Here is a 22,907-nt window from a genome sequence, read left to right as displayed (position 1 = left end):
GCTGATGGGGTGAGGGAGGCAGCTTTCCTTTTATGGGCCCCGGAGGGTCCCTCCTGCTGCGGCCACTCCGGCACGTCTGGCTGGAGGGCCTTGTCGAATAGCAGCATTTTAAGCCGCATCTCCCTGTCCTTCCTTGCTCTGGCTGTTAATTTTGCACAGAAGGAGCATTTCTGCGTGACATGGGACTCCCCAAGGCACCTTATACAGTGACTGTGCCCATCAGACGCTGGCATTGCCTCTCGGCAAGACTCACATTTCTTGAATCCTGAAGAGGACATTGTTGGTGAGTCTTTTAGTTGTTAATGGGGTACTTAGCACCTTCTCTGTGCTGTTTTCCCCCTCTCGGATAGCCTGCTGCGGCAGGAGGGCTAATGTCCCTAGGCGCCTGGCCTCCGGTGCTCCGCTTGTTACTAGGACCGGACTGAATTCCGTCCCGCTTGTTGTTTCTTGTTTTTTTTTTTGTTTTTTTTTTTTGAAAATAACAACTGGCTAACTTAACAATAGACTAAGAACTTGAAAACTTTAAAGAAACCATTGAATACGCTAACTTGGCCGTAGCCTAGTCGGATTCCGTCTGCAGCCGACGGCGGTTAAGAGGAACTGGCGGGGACCAGATCGAGCACGTGGCCAGGAGCGCGCAAGGGAGCGGCGCGCACCAGCGCATGCGTGGTGCGGCAGAACCTGCTTGGAAGATCCGATCTGCGGCGCCAGGTGAGCCTAACACCTAATGTGGAGCACCCACGGGGACACTCGAAGAAGAACTGACTTTATGCTAAACAGATGGAACAACAACTAGAAAAGCCAATATTTAAATATCAATCAGAAGTGCAAGCAATGTGTGTAAGTTTAGTGGTTTTTATAAAATGGAAAATAGCCATGATAAAAGAAATTAAACAAATCCAGACTGCACATTTTAAACTTATAGCTTCACACTGTCAAGTACTGCTTATTATATTAAAAATACCTGGATAGTTTACTGCTATATTAACATTCATGCAAGGCAAAAGAACACAAAAAAGAAAACCAAACACCCCCTTACACACACAGTTCTTAAAAAGAGGTTATAAAGTAATCTGAATAGCTTCACATTGGGCCCAATCTTGCATACTTAGTTGCAAAATCAAAGGCAGAAAAATTGAGCACATGCTCGTTAGTCAGACTGATGTTGTTTTTCCCCCTTGTTTTTCCAAATTATATCTTCACTCTACTAGCTACAAATTCACTGTAACATAATAAAATATTTTCTTCAGTAATCAGCATTCTCCTTTTCTCCCTTTTACCTTGAAAGTCTCAATACACATACAAAATATAGCATTTGTACATGCTGGCCAAGATGGATTTAGTTAATAAAACAGCCAAAGGGTAATATTGGGGTGGGGGGTTGATTATTTTAATCCTAATTTGAATTTCTTCTGCATTGGATCAACTATTCTTGACTGAAGGAATAATGATTGGGGTATTCTGTCCAATCCAGTGGAATACATGTAAAGTTCCTTTTTTATAACAAAGCTCCTCCTGCTTTCATGTTTTATTATTACAATATAAATAGAATAAAGAACTACTGAGATTAAGGTTGTGACATTTCAGCCTCATTTAACATTCTCCCAAGCCCTGACTTTAAGAAAAGCATCCCATCTTAAAAGCAAGAATATACAGAATATTCTTCCTCTCACATATGAATTTAAGAGTTCTGTTCAGAATAATTGTCATTCTAAGAGAAACAACAATCACAAGAAAACTAATTTTGCTGCTCGTGTTGGCTCCACTTTTCTAGCAATAATAAATCAGGCAGCGCAGACATTAGTGGCACAAGCCACGAAGAGCAAGTAATAAAACAGTGAACAAGCACAAAAATCAGTCACTCCTCTTTTTGAAGTTGACTATTTGGCTAGAAACAAAAGTAACCCTCTCAAACTGAAATTACCCGACATTAAAAGAATGCTGTGAAGTGCTGTTTCCCAGTCCAAATGCATACGTCCAGGGAAATATAAAGAGAACTTCACTTTCCAAAGAAAAGTAATTCCTTGCAAAAAGCCGTTTCACAGAGAGAGAGAGAGAGAAAGAGCACAAAAAACAGTAGAGAAGGTACATGGTAGACCCCGAGTTATGTGAAGGTTGCATTCGTAGGCAACCTCATGTAACCTAAATTTCATGCAAATTGGGAGGAGCCAGGAACCAGGTGATAGCCTGGCACCCCTCTGCTGGAAGGAGCTGGGAAACTGACCAGCACATCACTGGTCAGTTTCTCAGCTCCTGACAGGGGCGGCAGCAGAGAGTTAGGCTCTGGGCTGTTGCCCCTACAGGAGCTAGGAAACTAACCAGCACAGCAGCTGGTCAGTTTCCCCACTCCTCTGAGTGGCCCACAGCTGGTGCCTGGCAGCCTGGAGCCAGATGCCAGCTCCCCGCCACTCAGAATCGTGCTAACCTAACATACGTGCAAGTCGAGTGCGCATATCTCGGGGTTCTACTGTAGTTGAGTTCAACCATGTGTCCATGAGCAACTTTCACTTTTTAAGAAATAGTCCCCTTTCTGATGGAGAAGAGAAAAATGTCTTATCAACAATGACCACTTCCATCTAAAGCTATGGATAAAATGTGGGGGAAAAAGTAGAAACATTTAAAAATATGGTCTTTACTATGTAAATCATCATCAGTGCTTTTTATCCACACATATTCAAGTATTTTATAAAGGTAGGTAAATATCATAATGCCCATAATTATGGCTGAAGAAACTGAAGGAGAGAGGTTAGAAGTCACTTGCCCAGGCTTTGAAAGCAGTAGGTTGGCCCAGACAGATACGGAACCCAGGCTTCCACTGAACCACATTGCCTCAATCATACCAACAGACACTATCAATTTCTTTTCCTATGAAATATTCATAGCTGAAAATTCAGGCCTGCAAAATCTACACAGACCTATTTATATGGCTGATTTTAACACAGTGAATCTTTCATTACACAACTATATATTGTTTTTCAAATCAATATGACTGCAAGCACAGCATCCTCCACGTGACACTATTTCTTACCTTCAGGTTTACCTGAGAACAAAAAAAATATATTCAAGAATAAATTAACTTGAAAGGTTTGTATAAAAAGGTTAAAATTTATGTAGTTCTACTCAAAATCAAATCTAATAAATCATGTACATTCCACTTTTGAAACTGAATAGGTTATTTTACTATAGCATTATGTTTTCATAAATATCATACAAATAAATAAAAATGAAAGTCCCCATTACTCTTTCTGTTATTTAATATTCACATTAAAAGACATAAATTGGACTCCGCTGTGCCGGGCAGATATGTAATAGTTCTGAGCTCTGCATTTAGCTCTTTTGACAACACAGGTAGTTGCCATCTATTCTGATGGTTATCTACTATTCAAGTTTGAAACACGACACAGAGAGAGAGAAGAACCAACCTTAGATACTCTACTAAGAAGCCAGAGAGAAGTCAATTCACTGAGAAACTGCACTGAGATTTATGGTACATTTTCAAGTGCTATTTAATATTTTGCCCTCCAAACAAAAAGATATATGAGAGAGAGAATTGTTTGATAAACGTACGTCTAGTTCTCTTATTCAGCAATTGAGGAATCACTGAATGGAAGCTAGAAATCTCCTCCTGTACCTTGTCAGTAACAACAAGGGTTACTATAAGACTAAACAATGGGAAAGTGAAGAATTATTCTACTACTAAGTAGGGATCCTAGTTTTCCATGATTTTTTTTTTTATAAGTCCATGTTTTTCTATGATTAAAATGAAGAACTGAACTTTAGTTTCTGTGGCCATATTATATTTAGGTATCAGTTGAACACAATGTTTTATAGATATATTTACAATTTTTAAGATGGCAGCTGGAGTGCCACCACTTCCTGGAGCTGACAGAAGGAGCCCTGCACACTCTCCTGATTATCTGAAGTTCTGATTATTTAATCTGGCCCCAGCCCAATTAGATCAGCTAATTGGGGTTCCATAGTATACATTTTTATTTTTTCACAAAATGTAAAAACTAAAGACTCTCTGTAAAACCACAGATTCCAAGTTCTTCTGCTGAAAACAGATTTTTAGGATCCCTGCTAATAATTTAGTGAAGTAAATGAACATGGTGCTTTATGAACAGAGCAAAACATTTCCCTTCTGCAAGAGCTAACAAGATGAAAGAAAAAAGCTAAAGAAAGAAGAATCATTCAAAGTTATTGTAATATGATTTATATTTAAGTTGAGTGCCATAAGCTTGTACCATATGAATTATGGTATTGAACAAAACATTGTCCAATTGGAGAAAGTATTGGACAAAATATTTAGAAATCAAAGTTACTTGTTTGCACAATTTGTACTTTTGAAAGAATAATAGAAAAAAAACACCCACTGTGCCTAAGAAGCCTATGGCATGAATAAATATATTGAATGAAAAATCTGTCACAATATATTGGTATGTCAAATGCACATTGTGTACATCATCTGTCAAACTCTCCAAATGAATTTACTTACCGTAGAAGTGTCCAAATCCCATGCTGATTGCTATCACCAAAGCTAGTATAATGCACCTGTTAAGACCACTACTGAATTGGCGTTTGTGTCTCTGCTCTTTGGGAGGTTCTGTTTCCTGTTCATTAGCTGCCCCTCCCTCAGATTCAGAATTGGACACTAGCCTCCTCTTTGTACGCCGTCTCCTCAGTGTGGGACTGGATCGGTTGCTTGTTTCATCACTACTTGACTCATCGTCAGTAGGCTGATGTGGAAAAACTGAAAAGTGAACATAACTCTATTACAAAAGAATTATGAAACATCCGCAGTTTTCTAAACTATATTGGACTTAGATTTTTTTTTTTTTTTAAAATCTATCTACCGTACCCACTAAATTTATACACAGTGCTTATAGTTGGAGAATACGTGTCAGGGTAAAAGTTCCTTTTTATTTGAATGCCATATTTGATTAAGATCTCCATTTTAGGGGAACAGGTCAAAAATCAAGACACCACTATGATAAAAACAAGCTATGTTTCATCTTGTGGCCTAAAAAAACAACAAGAAGTCCTGTGGCACCACATAAACTAACAGATATTTTGGAGCACAAGCTTTTGTGGGCAAAGACCCATTCCGTCAGATGCATGAGTCAGGGGCGGGGGGGGGTTCGGGTTCAGAGCAGCATAATATAGCATTATAGCCTGAGAGTTCCCAAACCTCAGAATTCCATTTACTGGAAACAGTTTTCAATTTCTAGGCCAATTGTAGCTTTTAATACAAAACAGTGGAAAATTACTATAAAGGTTAGAATGTAAGAAATTTCATTTCCATTCCCATTGCACATTCTTATGAAATGTGAAGAGCTGAGCTATCAAACTTCCCTCTCATATCTAACAGCAGCTTAAAGCAAAAGATGGAACAGCAGCTGCTAGAAAAGAAACCTAACAAAAAACACACATTCTAATAAATAAGGTTTTATTATATTCGCCAAAGCAATGGCATTCAAACATTCTAAACCCAAAGAGGGATTTTTCATGGAAGCTTTGCAGCCACAGCAGTGGAATATTTAGTATACAAAAATATATGCAGATTATAAAGTAATAATTAATACAAACAGCTTCCTATTACACCAATCTTAATTATTTTCATTTAGCCTGAATGGCTATCATACCTCCCTGCTACAATCTTTTCACACCTCCCAAAAAAGCCACTTTTCAACCACTACCGCATGGGAAAGGAGAAGACTCAGCAAATGGGTCTGAGAAATCACAGAGCAGAGGCAGCAAGCGAAAGAACCACACAGTTCTAAGGGCATAAAAGGCATGGAGAGCCCCACTAAGATCCTTCTACTCAGCATCATAAAACCAAAACACTTTTGCTGCCAATCACATGTTTTGCCGCCAAGATTTAAGGAGACAGGATTCTTCCCTTAGGAAAGAAAAATTATCAGAGGACAGCAACTGTTTAAGTCTTAGTGTATGTATACAGTACTAGATTTTATCACTGTTTACTACATATGCATATAAGCGTAAATGTTTACTGCCTTTTTACAGGATTCCATTGGCTACAAGATGCAAATATCTCTGTGGTTCTTCTAGTTAAAACAAGGAGCACTAACACCACAAACATATAGGTCTAATTAAAAATATCTTCGTTGGGCTCACATGAGTTGACATACAATTTCACCCAACTGCAGCAATCACACAATTAAGAAAAACCATGCAAATCTCATTAGACAAAAATGCCAAGCAATGATCAGGCCAAGCATTACAATTTAGATTTCCTCACTGAAAATAATACCCAAATTCTAATATTTCAGATATAAATAGTAGGATCAATTAGGTTCACACACAGAAATTAACAAATATCTGAAACACTAAAATATGCTGTTTCGGCTTGCTTGGAAAAGTAGCATGCTAGACTGTGAAAGAGAATTTTCCCCTCATTAGATAATTTCAATTTATATCCTGGATCAAGCAATTTTATATACATGTTTAGGAAAACCAGGAATTTATTTAATAGAGTTCAACCACTTAAGCAGCTTACCCTGAAATGCAGACACTAAAATCAATTTAAATTTAACAAAGAATGTTATTTAAGTAGACATGCACTTCAACAATTGAGGAGGAAGCTAAACAATCAGATATGGCTCAGCCAGTGAGAATTCAGTGTGCAACACAGATACAAATGTATATTTCTACATATACACACTTAGAAAGGGAATATTTCACTAGATAATAAATAGCTAGAAAAATAATATGGTTATTGTGAAGGTTGATTCAACTAGCAGAGGGCACTTACACATGTGAAAAATAAACTATTTAGAGGAATAATGTACCTTCAGGGTATACCTGCATAGTAACTAGACACCAGCAGCAAGCTCATACCAGGTGACTTGGGCTCAGGGGGATCAGGCTGATGGGTTGTTTCATTGCTGGGGCAGTTCAGTGCTGTGTAGACTTCCCAACAGGGGCTATAGCCGAAGCTCCGGAGGCTCCCACCTTGCAAGGTCCTAGTGCTCAGATTCTCGTGTGAGCTGGAAAATTTCCATATCAGTGAAAAAGCCCAGCAGCCTAATCCCCCACAAGCCCAGGTCAACTGGCACCGGCCAGCCAAGGGTGTGTGGTCTAGTTGCTGTACAGACAAACCCTTCACCTAGCACAGGAAAATTTTCTGATACACGATAGAAAAAGGTTACCAAAATATCAGGAAGAAAGGAGAAACAGGTATAAAACTTGAAAATATTTAAAGCACCAACCAAAGCACTTAATCTCAAACTTCCAAAGGCGCTACACTCAGATAAGAATGACACCTTCCTGCCATAGCTATAAGGATTCAGTATAATGTCACATTACAAAATATCCAAAGTGCATATGAAAGATGAAGTGTTTGGAGGCAATCCTAAATATCACTTTCTGGTTATGATCATAAGCCCCAGAGCTACCTGAAAAACTTTGGACAGCACAGCAATGTCAAGACAAGTCTGGTTTTATGTGACATTTTTGTACTGGCTAAATCCCTAGGCTATGGCTACACTATGGCAACCAGTTGACAGAAGTCACTGTCAGAAAATATTTTCTGACAAAACCCCTGTTGACAGAGCGCGTCCACACACAAAAGCAGATCACTCTGTCAATATGTTCTGTCGACAGCAAGCAGCCAGACTCCCTTGCCACTTTCTCAACAGCATGGGCCCGGAAACCATGGCAGACACAGTCACATGGCCAACAAGCCCTTTGCTCCCTGCCCACTGACGCTTCCACAATAATGATGGATGCAGAGTGGTGAAAAAATAAATCCTTCAGTTTCAGCTAGAAAAGCCTGTCCAAAATAAACAGTGTACTATGAACGATGTACAATGTAAAACAATAGGAGGGGATAGAACAGGGGTGGTGGGCATATGAACTTGAAAGGGGTCAGCATGGGACAGGGAGTGACTGGCATCCAAAATTGGAAGGGGAGGCATGGGATGGGGAGACTTCAGTCCACAGAGGGGGTGGGGGGGCCAAGACCCTGCAAGGGAGCAGGACCCAGAGCAGTGTCGGCCACAGGATCCCTTCCCACCACGTTTGGGGTCCCCATCGGGGCTGGGCTGGGGCCGGGAGCACAGGGAGGTATGGAGGGGATTCAGCATTGTTGGGCTCAGCAGGGGAAAAAAGGGGGCCTGAGGGGCAGGCACAGCAGGAGGGCGGCCATGGCCAGCTGCTACTGGACGATGTCAAGGACACACAAGGAAATGTCTGGCAGGGGCAGCAGGGGTGGTGGGCACAGATGGCTGGGCCAACTGATCCCACCAGATGCTGGTGACAGCATCTAGGTGTGACATCAATTGGTCCCATGCCCACGCCTGCCATTCCCAGTCCTGTGCTCACCACGCCTCAACAGCCTGCAGCTGCTACTCCAGTACATTGCTGACTCTCCAAAGGGCCCTCTGGTCCTCCTCAGCCTGGCAATGAGCCCTCCAGCAACAGGTCTGCCCCCACCACTGTGGGTTGCTGCTGCATGCCAGTGCTGGTGGTCCCAGGGGCATGCTCAGCTCCAGCTCCTCCCTGGAGCTGACTGGCCCAGCCCTCCAATAGTTCAGCTTATAAAGGAGACAAGGAGAAGAGACAGTGAGTCCTTCCCACCACATGGCCCCCAGGCCCCCGCCCCCCTACCCACCATGAGCAGCAGCCTCCACCCTGGGGCCAGGGTAGGGGGTTGCCCCAAGAGCACAGGCAGACCCTGCCACATGGGGAGACCATGGTGCCACAGGGACCGAGCTAGGCCCTGTATCCCCCAGCCCGACAGGCCATCGGCCAAAGGGGTGGTTTCTGGCCACAGACCTTCCCAGGGACCCCCTCACGTGTGCGGCTCATGGCACTGTCCATGAGAGCTGATGCTGCCTGTTATCTGCGGGCACGTCTGCGAGCCCAGAGCCATGCTCCCCAGTAGTGTGTCTGGGGTCGGGCAGTCGCCTGTGCGGCTGACCTGCTCCCAGCCGCAGAAGGGGCCGACAAGCCACCCCTCCCCGCCCCCCCACAAGGCCCTGGGGCTCTTGCAGCCTGCTGTGGGGCTGGCAGTGGGCCTGTATCCGTGCTCAGAGGCTGCGTGCTCAGACCAGGTGGGGCATGCTTCCTTGCGCATGTTTGCAAGTGCTGAGCACGCAGTGTGGGCTCCCACCCCAGCCAGTCCAGCGAGTCTCAGGGCATGCCCTGTCTGCGTCCATTCCACAAGCCCTTGAGTGTGTGACCCATGGGGTACTCACCAGAGGATCCCTCAAAAGAGATCCTGAGATGCCCTGGAGTTGCCTGGCTGGAGGAGGGACCTGACTCCAGTGCGATGATGGGGTCCCTTTGGTGGCGGTGCCACCATCTGGCTCAGCCTGGATTCCCAGGCTGCTGCTCCACTGTCTGGAGCTCTGGCTTCGCCCCAGGGTGGGGGTGAAGGATTTCTCAGCCATGTCCCGGGGTAGGGGAAAGCTAGGGCTGCCCAGTGCTGGACGGTGGGGATGGGGTGCAGGGGGATAGGGATGTGATAGCCTGGGGAGGAGGGGCAGAACTGAGTCCAGTGGCCACAATGGGATCTCGACTTTGGTGAGCACAAAAGGGGCAGGGCTGGGGCTTGCCTCCCCAAGTCCAGCCTTCAAGCACCACCCATGAATGTCTACATTTTGCTGATATACCTATATTGGAAAATATCTTTTTACACACACACACACACACTCTCTCTCTCTCTCTCTCTCTTTCTTTTTTGGACTAAGTCCTTGATTTGGGGAACCCAGATTCCCTGACTGCTCCCTGCAAAAAAACTTCAGAGAGTCTAGACAAGCAAATGAAGAGTTCACACTTGAACGCTACGTCTTACCACTGGTATAAAGAAGAAGCGTAGAATTCCTTTATACCAACTTTAAAAATTACAAATGGCTTCCCACACAAAGCAAACACTCAACACACTTTACTATTATGCACAATCAATGTAATGCACTGTATTGAAAACCTGGTTGAAATCATTTAAAATAAACATGAAAGAAATTCTCTCTACAGTTACAGAAACATTTGGACTCCAAAAGCAGCCATCATACTAGCTGCTTAACCAAATATTTTAAAATATGGGCTTTTTTTTTTTTTTTTTTTTTTTAAACTGATGCTCATTCCAAATAAGATACAGTTTATTTTTGAAAAGCAAGCCAATCCAACAAGGCCTAACAGCTGAGCCCTGGTTTGTAATAAAGACACACCTGTTTGGAACATTACCACCACAACAGAAGTCTAGTTGGCATCAATATTTTAAAAGCACTCCATGCTAGGCACAAGCAGTCAACTTTATGCAAGCTGATCAAATTTAGTCACAACACCTTGGAAAGGAAGGCTGCCAGACACATGCTCTTTCAGGTCATCACCCCATCCCCTTACACATTCTGGAATCTTCCTCAGCTTCTCCCACCAGTCTTCTTTTGTGTATCAAAACAGAAGAAAGAGTTTAGAACTTATCCATAAAAGGAAAAATCAAGATAACAGAAAATAAAATGGAATAATGTGGAAGATTTTAAAAAGATGATGGTGCCTTTATTTGTAAGTCACAAGTGGGTCAGATTTTGACACTGGTCTGTTTGTCAAGCTTCCGATTCACATGGACATTTATAAGCACAAAGATATGGCATATATGTACCTACTCAAAAAACACTCTCTGCTCCCAAGTTAAAGCAGAGCTTCTGAAACTCATCCCTTCTCATATATTTTGTTCCAAATTACAGCTTAATACTAAGAAGGAGCTACAGTTTGGAACAGGAATACCAGGCATCCAGCTTTCGAGTGGGATGCCTGGCTGAAAACAAAACCTAGTAGCTCTGACCAGACTGCTGAAAGTCCAGTCAGTAGCGCAGAGAGGCTAAGGCAAGCTTCCTGACTGCACTAGCTTCACATGGCTGCCAGAAGCAGCTTGCATGTTCATCTCCTAGGTGCAGGATTGGACACCTGGGCTCTGTACAGTGCCCTCCACCCCAAGTATGAGCTTCACAGCTCCCACTGGTTAGGAGTCCACATGCTCAGCCGAAGCCCAGACTCCCTCCTACAGCCCAGGCCCTACCCTGGAACCCCCTCCCACATGCCAAATCCCTGGGCCCAATCCCAGAGCCCCCTTCTGTACCCGAAACCCCTCATTCAAGGCCTTCCCTCTGAGCCCTCAGCCCTTTCCACACTGTACCTCCTGGTCCAGCCTAGTGAAAGTGAATAAGGGTGGGGGGAGAATAAGCAGTGGGGGGAGCTGGAGTGTACAGGAGCAGAGCAAGGGTGTTTGAAAGTTGGCAACCCTACCTGGAAGCAGTATAAATGAGTGTTATGAAAGGGACTGAGTAAGAGAAGAGGCAGTAAGAGAATGGAAGATGAGTAAGCAGGAGGAGGAAGCAAATTAAATTAGAAAGAAAGATAAGTGAGAAGACAAATGTAACAAGCCCTCAAACTCTGCTGTATTTTCATACCCTTCTACTTACATATCATACTCTCTGATGTTTGTACAAATTAGCCAGAGCTGCAAATCCTCTACTAGCTATTATATATAGTGCAGAATGAGGGGCAAGAGTCCTTTTGTGGATGGCTTTTTAGTTTTCTATGGCCTAAAACATCAACATGTGATACCTAAATGGACTAATGTGATGTAACAAAACAAAGCAGCCAAAATGTAGTACTTTACAGACTAACACAATGAGTTTTTGAGTGATACGCTTTTGTGGGACAGACCCACTTGTTCTTCAGTGGGCCTGGCCCACAAAAGCTCACCACCCAGTAAATCATTTTGTTAAGTCTTTAAAATGCTATATTTCAGCTGCTTTGTTTTGTCGGCATGCAGACTAACATGGCTACCTCTCTGTTACTACTATAATGTAATTCCATCTATTTCAGCTCTTTGGCAAATCAGCACATTTCCAAAATACAAATAACAGATTTCTAAGAAAGGAATGTGAAGCATGAAAATTAAAAAAATTAAAAAATAAAATAAAATAAAGTCACATAAATTCTGTAAAACATTTCAGTAATATTTCACATTCTGATAAATGCTTCCAACTTACCACTACCTCTGCAAACTATCATAAAGCTTATACTATACCACAAAGTTTGAGAGTTAAGGCATTGACTACGTGACATTTGAAATGTTTTCATACAGACTGAAGCTACGGTTATACTAAAGTGCTCTGTCAACTGAAGTCACTGTCAGAAGAGATTTTTCGAGAAAGCTCCTGTCCACAGAGCGTGGCCACACACAAAAGCTAATTGGAAGAGCCCTCCTCTCTGTTGACACAGAGGCCAGACTGCCGGGCTGCTTTCTCAACATAACAGGCACTCGGAAGCACAGCAGACAGGGCTGACCTGTCTGTCAAGAGTAGGCCCCACCAGAGCGTACACACACCTTTTTTGTCGACAGAATCTGTGGACAGCAGTGTTATGCCGCCTCATGGCTGAGAGAAAGAACGCTGCTGGCAAGAGTGATGAGTTTTGTTGACAAACTGTCAACAAAACACATTTTGTGTGTGGCCATTCCACCAGTTAATTGACAAAACTTGCTAGTGCTGAGAGGTACCCTAAACAGAAGTGTACAGGCAAGAAATAAGGCTCCCACAATTTTGTTACTAAGGGAGACCTCAATAGCCTCTCTTCTCCTCTCTTTTGTACCATTTTTACATCATTTCTTTGTAGTCAACTGCTCTTACCAGTTTCTGGTTGACAGAATGTATATTGGCTGCTGGAGGAAGAACCCATGTTAAAGTCATCTGAACCTTGAGCTTCCTCATCAACAACTGCAGCTTCTTCTTGCATTCCAATCTCTTCTACTTTGGGTGTTTCAAGAGTAACAATGTCAGAATCATCACTACCAGCCCCAACACAGGAACCATGATCAGGTAATTTTTCTCTCTCTGCCTAAAAAGTTAGTAATATAAAAAGAGGTTGTTCACACAGACACAGAAAGTAGAGCCTTTTAAAAACAAAAAATAGCTCCTCTTTCATTTCTGCAGCATCAATAACAACATCTTTAATTTTATGTCTTTAAAATATTGATTGGCATTGTCACGTAGGGTTCATATAGGGCTTTGAGCAAAATGATATATACCTCAGGGACTGCTTGGGTTTCCTCCAAGGTAGCATGCATAGTGTCTACCATTGATACCACATCATCTTTGCTGCATACAGCTGTAGTACAAAGAAAATTCAATTAATGCAGGATTAAAAACATGGACTCCACTTTTCTTCAGTAATACCAAAACACTTTATAAAGTTAAATCATTCCTGAATTCTTCCAATGCATTAAGCTTCACTATTCAATACTCCCCAAAAATCAACAGAATCCAAATATTTTCTCACTGAGATATGATGGTGCAAAGATCCTTTTACTTACAAAACTCACTGCATTGATCATACTAAACACAACCTACATCCTAAACATACTGCTGAATTTAATCTAAGTGTATGTCCTCAGTTATCCAAGCTTAATTACAGAACACTGAATAATCCAAGGACTTTTCAAGATGTTGAGGGAGCAGACACACTTTGAATAATGGAATCTTAGACATTAAATCAACCTGTTATTGTATTTTACCATCAGATATTCTGTATTCCTGCGTGAATCATTTCACTGTTCAAATTGGAAAAAACTATTTTTCCTGTTTCATCTATTTATTTATAAAAAGCTTAAACAGGGTAAATACGTTTTTTTTTTTTTTTTTTTGCAATTCATGTTACAAAGCTAACTTCAAAAAATATGCATGCCCAAATTCATGTACTCTATATAAGTGCAAATACTGCACACAAGTTGAGATGTGCAAGTGCTTTATATATGTAGACACCCTGACACACACATAAATTGGGACAGGATATTTAAAACTGAGCATTCACAAAATTGCATATGCATTTTGGAGGATTTGCTCCATTAGCTCAAAAGAGTTTCTCGTGAGGCTGAGGAGTCCCGTGGACAAAGCACTGAACTGGGACTCACCAGATCTGTGTTCTATTGCCAGGTCTGCTATGTGACCTTAAGTCACCCTTCTGTGCCTGTTTCCAGGGTCAGTTCAACTTCTCTGGTGAGCCAAGGCTATTAGACTTTGTGGGACCCCTTAGGTGGGACCATAAAAGAGGGATTCAGAGTGCAGGAGAGGGCTGGGTGTTGGTGTAGTGGGTGTTAAGGCACCACCTGGTGCTGGCTCTGGGGTAGGTGGGGCTGGAAATGAGGCATTTGGTGTGTAGGATAGGGCCCCAGGCTGGGGCCACGGGATGCAGAATGCAGGAGGGGCCTCAGGATGGGACATCCTATGAGGGAGCTAGAGTACAGGAGGTAGCTTAGGGGCGGGGCAGGGCAGGGAGTTGGGTGTGCAGGGTGCTTGTCTGTGGCTGCTCCCCTTTAGCGGTGGCAGCCCTGATGAAGGAAGAGGATAGGTGGCACTGTATGCTGCCCTGCAAGCTCCACCCCCACAGCTCCCATTGGTCACAATTCCCAGCCAATGGGAGCTGTGAGGGCAGAGCTTGCAGGTGAGGGAAGTACACAGATGAAGCTTCCAGTGCTTGTAGATCCAGCCCAACAGGGAGGTGAGGGAGAGGAGAAACAGCAGCCTGCCTGGAGCTGTATCCCTCACTCTCCCCACCACCACCACCAGACAGGGCTCAAATGCAGCCCAGGCCCCCAGACTAAGGGGGCTCCACAAAAAGATATGCACTTTTGGTGACCTGGAGATCTTTTTGTGGGGCCGCTTTAGCCTGGGGAGGCAGCTCCTAAAGCCCCTAACCCTGTCTGTTTCCCTTCCTATGGTATGTCCGACAAGGCATTTAGTCATATGGTAAGCAGCTTGGGGCAGGAACTGTATTCTAGCACTGTATTCTTGTCCCAATCTTGGCTGGGCCCTCTAGGCATTACTATAACAAAAACAGAGACCACCACCACCAATTTACAGGAAGTATTTAGCAAATTATTCACTATCACTCAAAGAAATTTATACTGATAGTTGAACTGGTCTTAATTTCTGGATCACAGAACACACATTAGCTGTTAGAGGAAGATCTCATGTTAAAGGCCTCAAAATGCTGAGCTTCCTCATTAATTTACACACACACACACACACACATTTATTTAAGCATGTTTCCAAGTTTGCAAATTCTGTTTTAAAATGCGGTGGCACTTCAAACTCCATGCTTTCCCACAAGCCTCATTCAATCCCTATAGCTCCATTCCATTTGTATAGGCTCTCTCACTAGCACACACCACTTAAATCAACTCCTTGGATGTAGTGTCATTAGGTGTCCTTGAAGCAGTGATGCTTCAGTGCAGAACCACTCTGCTCTCTATGTCTATATGTACACTTCAACCTAGATCCACAGTCTGACATTGATCTAGTTAAGATCTGCCACATCGACTGCAGATTGCTCTGCAGTCAATCCTCTTTCCCTACCCTGGACAAGAATAATAGGGGGGGTGTGGGGACCAATGGGACAGTTTTTCCCACTGATCCCCACACAATGTAGACTCCGTGGTTATACAACCTAAGGTACCTTGACTCTAGTGACAGTACTCACGTAGCTGGAGTTGCATAGCTTAGGTCAACTTACCACAGTAGTGTAGGTGTAGCTTTAGTGTACATGGTAGTAGAGCCGAAAAGGGTGGGAAACAAAATGAGATATAAGCCGAGAGAGAGAACTTCAATTAGACAAATTCCCTATTGTGTGTCAGAGCACAGCTTCTTTCTGGTCCCTTCTGAGATCCTCAGGAGAAGAAAATACATTTGGTTATGCAGAAGGCATAGAGAAGGTGTTACTATGTGTGATAACTGTGTTGTAATGTGCGTGGGTGCCTTAAATTGCATTGGGGGGATACTGAAAGATGTGTTGATTTGTGCAGGCTGCAAATGAGGGATTTATGCTATGGTGAGGGGTTGTGTGTGTTTAAGATTGTGTGCCAACTGTGCTGATTTACATCTAAAGGATTGTACTGGGGGATTTTGTACTGTTTTGTGCAGTTGAGGAATAAGGGGTGGATGTGTAGATTTGTGCATGTGCGGTCTTTCCTTAGGGACTGTGTTTTTTACTTGGGCTACACCTGGAGATTTGTAAAGATGGTCAATGAGGGGTATGTGCTGCAGTGAGAGGCTGTGCAAGTTTGGGATTATTGGGTATGCTTGTTGTATTATTGCATGGTTGGTTACATCGATTTTTTAAAGAGTTACTCTGGGAGATCTGTAAGGATGACAGATGGGAGTGGCAGCCTGACCAAGTAATCCTCAATTCATGCAGTCACCTTCACACAAAAAAAATTAGCAAACAACTTAGTTTAAGGGGAAGGCTAGTAATAGTCTGAGTTACTTCTGATATTACACTAGCCTGCTCTAGGTTTCTTGATGCGGCACGGGTACTTCTCCTCCATAGCTGTACAGTGCACAGATGTAATTTATAAAGTCAAATTGGCCAAGAACTTAATAATTGGATGATAGTAGTCCATAAAACCCAGTGACGATCAAGACAGGATTATTCTGAACAGAAAGAGCTCTCAGCCTTACCAATAGTTGCTCCCATCACTTCACGACTCCACAGATATTTTAGGCTTCAAACTGATACACAAAGTGACAATCCTGGAGTCCTATTTATATATATATAGTTCACATTTGTTTCTATAGTATTCTGATTTAGCATATGACCACATTAAGGAATTTTAATTTAATCATTTCTGTATCAGTAATTATATAGCTACCTTCCAACTATACAAAAAGGTGCCTCTTCTTCAATGTGCCAGAATAAATGATTCAGTAATATGCACCATGCTAATATTACTTCACTTCCATGCACATTTTAAGAAAGAACGTATTTCTAATGCTAGTCACAGAAAGTGGTCTCAAACACTGATACACTAATAATACAGAGGCCTACACAATGTCTTGTCTTTTATTCTGGTGTATATGTAGATGATCCTGGACAAAACTAAGCACTGAAACAGAAACTTTGCGTATTTTGTAGAATAGCTATGCTTTTAATATCTTACCTCTCTGATCAAATGGTTGCTCTTCCTCTTCCACCAAAGTAGCATATTCTTCTGAAGCAAACTCAAGATTACTATTTGTTCCTCCATTTTCAGAGGTCACTGTCTCTACATCAGAACCCTGAACAATAGAAAGCTTACATTATATTTACTGATGTAACTGCCTTTTAATTTTTGAAGTGGTTGAAAGGCACTCCAGAGGAAACATGAATAACAAAAATGAACAAAAGTAAGAGAACAAATTGAAAACTGATCATCTCCAATACTTAAGAAAGTTTTACATTACGGAAGGTGGAAGAAAAAATATAAAAGCACTAGATAAGACACTAATTACAGGAAGGAAAAGATATTAAAGGATAACACTTAAAATAACAATGAATGAGAAAAGCCAAGGAAAAGAAATGCAGAAAGAGAAACCTTGATACTTCTAAATACTGATAATCAGGCTTAACAGATAGCTGTTCAAAACTGCTAATTGTACCCTTTCATTGTTTGGAGTCAGTCAAAAGTATCCAGCTGTTTTATTTCGCTAAAAAAGTAGAATTTAGACAGATTAAATGTTTAGTCTTCATTAATGGAGATATCTAATGTAGATGACAGGGCATGTCATACAAATGGAAGAGCCAAGAATCCCTAGGCAACACCTCTACGGTGAACTCTCCCAGGACAAAAAGAATCAAGGTAGGCCTCACAAGAGATATAAAGACTGCGTGAAGGCCAGCATTGCTCATGCTGGTTTAAAACCAGATCAGTTAGAGCAGCATGCAAAAGACCAAACAGGCTGGCGTGCTCTCATATGACACGCATATGACAACTTTGAAGAGTAGTGACGCGTATGCCTCATTGATGCTCGTGAGAGGAAGAAAGCAACAGCAGCAGCTACACCAAACAGAGCCAAGACAATTCCCGTGCCCCCCACCGCAAACGTCCATGCCATTCAAAGCTTGGACTCCTCAGCCACATGCGAGTCCACAACCAATGAGCCTGTGCAAGATCAAGACGTCATCGTTGGACACAAAAGATTACCTACAAAACATAGATATCTTATTCTGGATCCTTTTGCCTCCAATAAAATAAGGACATGGGGTACAGTAAACTTAAACTTAACAGGCCCAACATCAAGTCAAATTACACATAGCACTCAAACAAAAATATAAAATGAAATCATCATCATCTTCAAAAACCTGATGTGGCTAATAATTCAACAGCATTTCAAAAATATACTCTATTAATACCATATCATACAGGCTCTGATGTGTTTCACAATGAACATTTCCATGTGTACATCACAATATTTAAAATAAAAATTTCACCCTAAAAGATGAATTTTACGCTAGAAGTTTCTTATCTGGAAATATTCCCTGTGAGATCCACCTATGTAAACTAATAGGTATTTTCATGCCACTCTTATCAGTCAGATACTGCCAGTCTAGCTGAAAACTGTTCCTTGCACACTCATACTTTTATAGTTCTCCAGAAGATAACAAAATTTTGAGGAGTAAAGGGACCTCAGAGTAGCCCAGGTACTTCAAAGTACCAGCAGGTTAGCCACAGCTACAAGCAAGCTGGCACTTCGAAGTTTGCTGCTTCGAAATTGGTGCGGGGGAGAATTAGCTTAAAGAATAGCTGAATATGCACTGAGACACTTCATTAGTAATCTCCTGACACCCTACTTACCATGTGCTCCCTTCGGTGTTGGGGGCTAGTGTAGATACAGCCTAAGTCTTTTAATGTAGGGCTTTTTTAAAACTTAATTTCCTATTATTTTTAAAATACAAAATTGAAAGAAAATCCATCATATCAAACCATATTGATCTCTAAATGGACCACCAGTGCCTTACTGCTACAGCAGGGTTGAGCTCTCTAGCCTAACTGATATGTAGGAGCTGTCAGAAATAGAGTATTCTTGATGCTCATTGAAATCTCCAGAGAATTTGGCTGCCAGTTTCTAACAAGTATGTACGACAACCTGTTTTTTCCACTTGATATAGCCGAGTGGCTTTCCCTACAAATATCAAGGTGACATAACATAACATATAACACAGAGGGAATCAACAATACTGGACTGCAAAATAGCTTTTAAAACCTAAACTGGATTTCTCTCTAGTCCAGGAAAACTAGGATAACTTGGCTGCACATCTCTGTTTTACAACTAAATGGAAATTGAAGATGTACAAGACCAGAAAACTGCTGGAGTTAGAACTCTCCAATATGGTTGGTAGTCTTGCTCGATTAATTAAACTGTGTAAACACTGGAGCTTCATAATGTAAACATATCAACAAACAAACAAACACACACACACACCGGTGAAACATGTTAGATATTTAGAAAAACAGAGTCTAAGCGAAAACGCTAACTCATCCTGGATCAAAACCAACTCCCATTTTGTAAACAGACAGACTTGGCTATTTTTGAAGCAACAGGTGTGAAATTACAGTAACAGTAATACTTCAAGATCATACCCCCACTACTCCCTCCTCCAGGAGTTAAGCAAACAGGTTTGTTTGTTTTTAAAGACTGCTTATGTTAAACAAGAACTTTAGGAACATTACAGATATCAAAAAATATTAAATACTCTGAATAAAGAATAAACCCATACAATCCAGTTATAAGGTTATTACCAATTCTGAAACCTTCTTAAAACTAGGTAATCTATTTTTGTAGTTTAGCAACTGTTTTGTGGTGGGTTTTTCTTATTAATGTTGACTAGGCGTAAGTGAGTTTTAACCTCAAAGATTCTGCAAATATATGCCACTCAATCATTTATTAAAACCTGAATGAACATTTGGTGGAAAAAACAAACAGACCTCTAAGTAGCCCTGTGACTTAAGTTAACAAATAATATAAAGAGATGAGACAATACTAAGCATTTTCTGATACAGTGGTTAGCCCTCTTAGAAGGAATCATCTCCTCTGCTCTTTGGATTTGATCTGTAGACAAGTGGATCAATTCTTCTGAGCATGGAGTCCCTTCCTGGTACTGGTATAAATCTGTCTTATGCTCTCTCTCGCGGGTCCCTGTTCATCATTCTTATTTCTTCTTTAGTCTATGCCTGTCTCCATCATCTCTTCCTTTCTTCTGCACGGACTGGCTTTCCTTCTTTTTTCACCTCACCATCTCATATTCTACCTCTTTCTCCTTTTTCCCCTGTGCAGTGAACCTGTTTCCCAACTTGTTTTCACCACTACCCAGCTGGTATCTTCCTCTGCTTTGAGCTCATAGTCACATTCTTCCACAGATCACAATGTTCTTATGAATCAGAACACGAAAGATACTGGTTGTAGGTTGCTCATGTACTCAACGGTCCTTTACTGCCACCATCTCTTGCCATGGCTTTTCACAGGAACGGGGAAGGAACCCAAAGCCGAAGATGCAGTCAAAACCCACGGCTGATGAGACAAGGTTCACATTACATGGTGGCAGTAATACAGATCTTTGTGCAACCACTTCCCACATTAGGTTTGGGGAGAGAAGTAGAAACATGCTAGCAATAACAACAAGAGCATAGATGAAAAACCACATCAATGTTTTTGGGGAAAGTACACCAAAAGAGAAAATGTGATCAAAATTCTCTGTATTTCTTAAAAGGACATTAACTTGAAATCTAATCAGCTCTTTTATTTGGTTAATTTTTGATGTGTTGTTTTAAAGGTGAAAAGTAGTACCAGATATTGTACAAACTCTGAAGCACGTCTGCCAAATTCTGTGGCTTTGCAATCACATTTTCTTATTTTAAAAATCGTTTTTTTCTCCTCCATGTCTGTGTGAAATAGCCATACCAAGGGAAATTCACCAACTAAAGAAGGGAAAAGGTGCAAAGGTACAGAAAAATGTAAACTGGAAAATTAATGTGACTTTCAAGTCAATCATATCTGATTAATATTAATCAAGACTAAGTACCTCGTGATTGATGACAGTCCAACCGCCAGATGAATCGCTGTCACTGGAATTTTCAGACATTTTCAAAGTAGCTGCAAGGGATTGTAGATCATGTTAGCATGCAACACACATCAATATTGTAATATTTTTCTAAAAACTATTAAAAATGGTATTCAGATGATTGGCCATCTGATTCCCTAGTGTTTGAAGTCCAAGATGCTCAAAGGAAACAAACTTGGAACCTTCTGCACAGCAATCTCCATTTGGAATTACTTCCACCCAACCTTCTAAAAAACAGGATACAATCATTCTTGCCTCCATTAAATACAAAAACACGAAGGGCAACTCTTCACTTAAGGAGGTATGCCAACTTAAGATACACAACTCCAGCTAAATCGAAAATCTGCAGCATCCCTATAGAGGGCAGGTGATGGCTGAAACTCTCTCATCCGACTTCCCTTGCTCTTCACAACCCCATGGAATACTTGGTTTGACAAGAAAGCAACAAGTAGTCAATTTCGTACCAGACCTGCTAAATCAACCTCCAAGAAATTACTAATTAAGTATAAACAAGCCTTACCAGTGACTCCAAGGTGAAGAATGTAATGGGGATATAGAAAGTAGACTGATGAGAACAATTTAAAGGTGGAATTCAGTTGCAATAAACTGTAATCTGGTTCCCTATTGTGTTTCTTAGAGTTACATTTGTTTAATCCCTTCAGTCATAGCCAAATTTATTAGTAATTATTTAATAACACCCCATTTTTCCTCAAATTAAGCTAAAATAGTTAGAATTTGTACAAAGACACAGCAACAATCATAAGTGATTGCTGGTAATAGATTAAAATTCTAGACTAACAAGTTAGATATCAATTTAGAATATTGAGAAATTATAATAATTACACTTTGAACCATTTTAAAGAAAGGAAATTTACCTATCACACTACACATTCATGCTTTCCATACAGATCCAAAAAGATATTAGCCAATCCTTTGCTAACATATTTGGGCTACCTACGGACCTTATTAATAAAAATCCACTAAATTAATCGCTTGAGATATGCAAAGACTGCGTACCATGCAACCCTCACATACCTTTAATTTCACATAAGTCGGGAAGGGCTTGGGGCCCTGAGAGGGTGGCAGGGGGAACCCACAGCCACTACTTCCCTGGGGCTCCAGGCCAGAAGCGCCCATGGCCATTGCTTTCCCGGGGCTCTGGGTGGGGAGCACCCGCAGCCACCACTTCCACAGGGCTCTGGCCAGAGGGAAGGGGGTTTTAGCCTACCTAGTTGCCCACCTAGCTGCTAAAAGCCTTCCCCCTACCTTCCGAGAGCAGTGCCTAGTGCCACTCTGGGAAGGCAGGGGAAGGGCCTCTTAGCCTGCTGGCTGCCCATAGCTGTGGGAAGCTAAGCAAGCCAGCAGCTTCACATTGTGCAAAACTCACATTAATGCAAGTTTCGTGCACCATGACGCCCCATATGATGAGGTTTTACTGTACTTTTAAAAGCCATTCTTCTACCAAAAAAAACTTCAAAACTTCATTGAAGGGAAATAGCTGAACTGGAGTTCACCTGAGAATTAAAAACTATACAATTAGGCTTCAGTAAGGATCTGAATTGGGTAACACTCTATAGAGGTAACAACTGATAGTAACATTTTTCTTTTGTAATAATTTTCTTACATATGTACCTTCCTTGTATTTCCACTCCAGTTCATCTTATGAAGCTTATGCCCTATTAAATTGGTTAGTCTCGAAGGTCCTACAGGACTCATCTTTATTATACTAACTATTCTGTCATTATTGGTTCCCCTGAGTTAAAATACAAGGGGTAGCAAAGGTAAAAGGCCACAGACCCCACTTTTAATCAAATGATTTTCTATTTTCATACAGTTAACTATGTCTTCTAAATCTAATTTCAAAAAGTAGCAAACTTTGTATACGCCATAATTGTCAAATCCTTTTTTATATTATCAAACTAAAGTAGATTGATAAATGAATAGATTCTGAAAACATTATATATATTCATCACAATCTTCAAAACTAGTAAAATGTTGTAGCAATTTAA

The 22,907-nt window shown here is 41.5% G+C and overlaps 1 protein-coding gene across 9 annotated transcripts in view; it reads right to left on the bottom strand.

Moving 5' to 3' along the window:
- CCPG1 (cell cycle progression 1) overlaps positions 1–22,907 on the bottom strand; it is a 57,275-nt gene that overhangs the window by 21,122 nt on the left and 13,246 nt on the right. For 3 of the 9 annotated variants that reach the window (XM_075006849.1, XM_075006845.1, XM_075006846.1), the window contains exons 2-8: positions 20,860–20,930; positions 16,961–17,078; positions 13,055–13,134; positions 12,657–12,864; positions 10,308–10,403; positions 4,496–4,750; positions 3,029–3,040 (exon numbers count right to left, since the gene is read on the bottom strand). In XM_075006849.1, the coding sequence (XP_074862950.1) occupies positions 3,029–3,040; positions 4,496–4,750; positions 10,308–10,403; positions 12,657–12,864; positions 13,055–13,134; positions 16,961–17,078; positions 20,860–20,919 (829 nt within the window). In that variant the 5' untranslated portion in view covers positions 20,920–20,930. Of the gene's footprint in view, positions 1–3,028; positions 3,041–4,495; positions 4,751–10,307; positions 10,404–12,656; positions 12,865–13,054; positions 13,135–15,537; positions 15,676–16,960; positions 17,079–20,859; positions 20,931–22,907 lie in introns of those variants that run through there. The other 6 variants (XM_075006847.1, XM_075006848.1, XM_075006852.1 and 3 more) reach the window with 4 other exon arrangements.

This window comes from Carettochelys insculpta, chromosome 12 (genome assembly GCF_033958435.1).
Source record: "Carettochelys insculpta isolate YL-2023 chromosome 12, ASM3395843v1, whole genome shotgun sequence".
NCBI lineage: Eukaryota > Metazoa > Chordata > Testudines > Carettochelyidae > Carettochelys > Carettochelys insculpta.
This window is presented reverse-complemented; position numbering and strand designations above follow the sequence as displayed.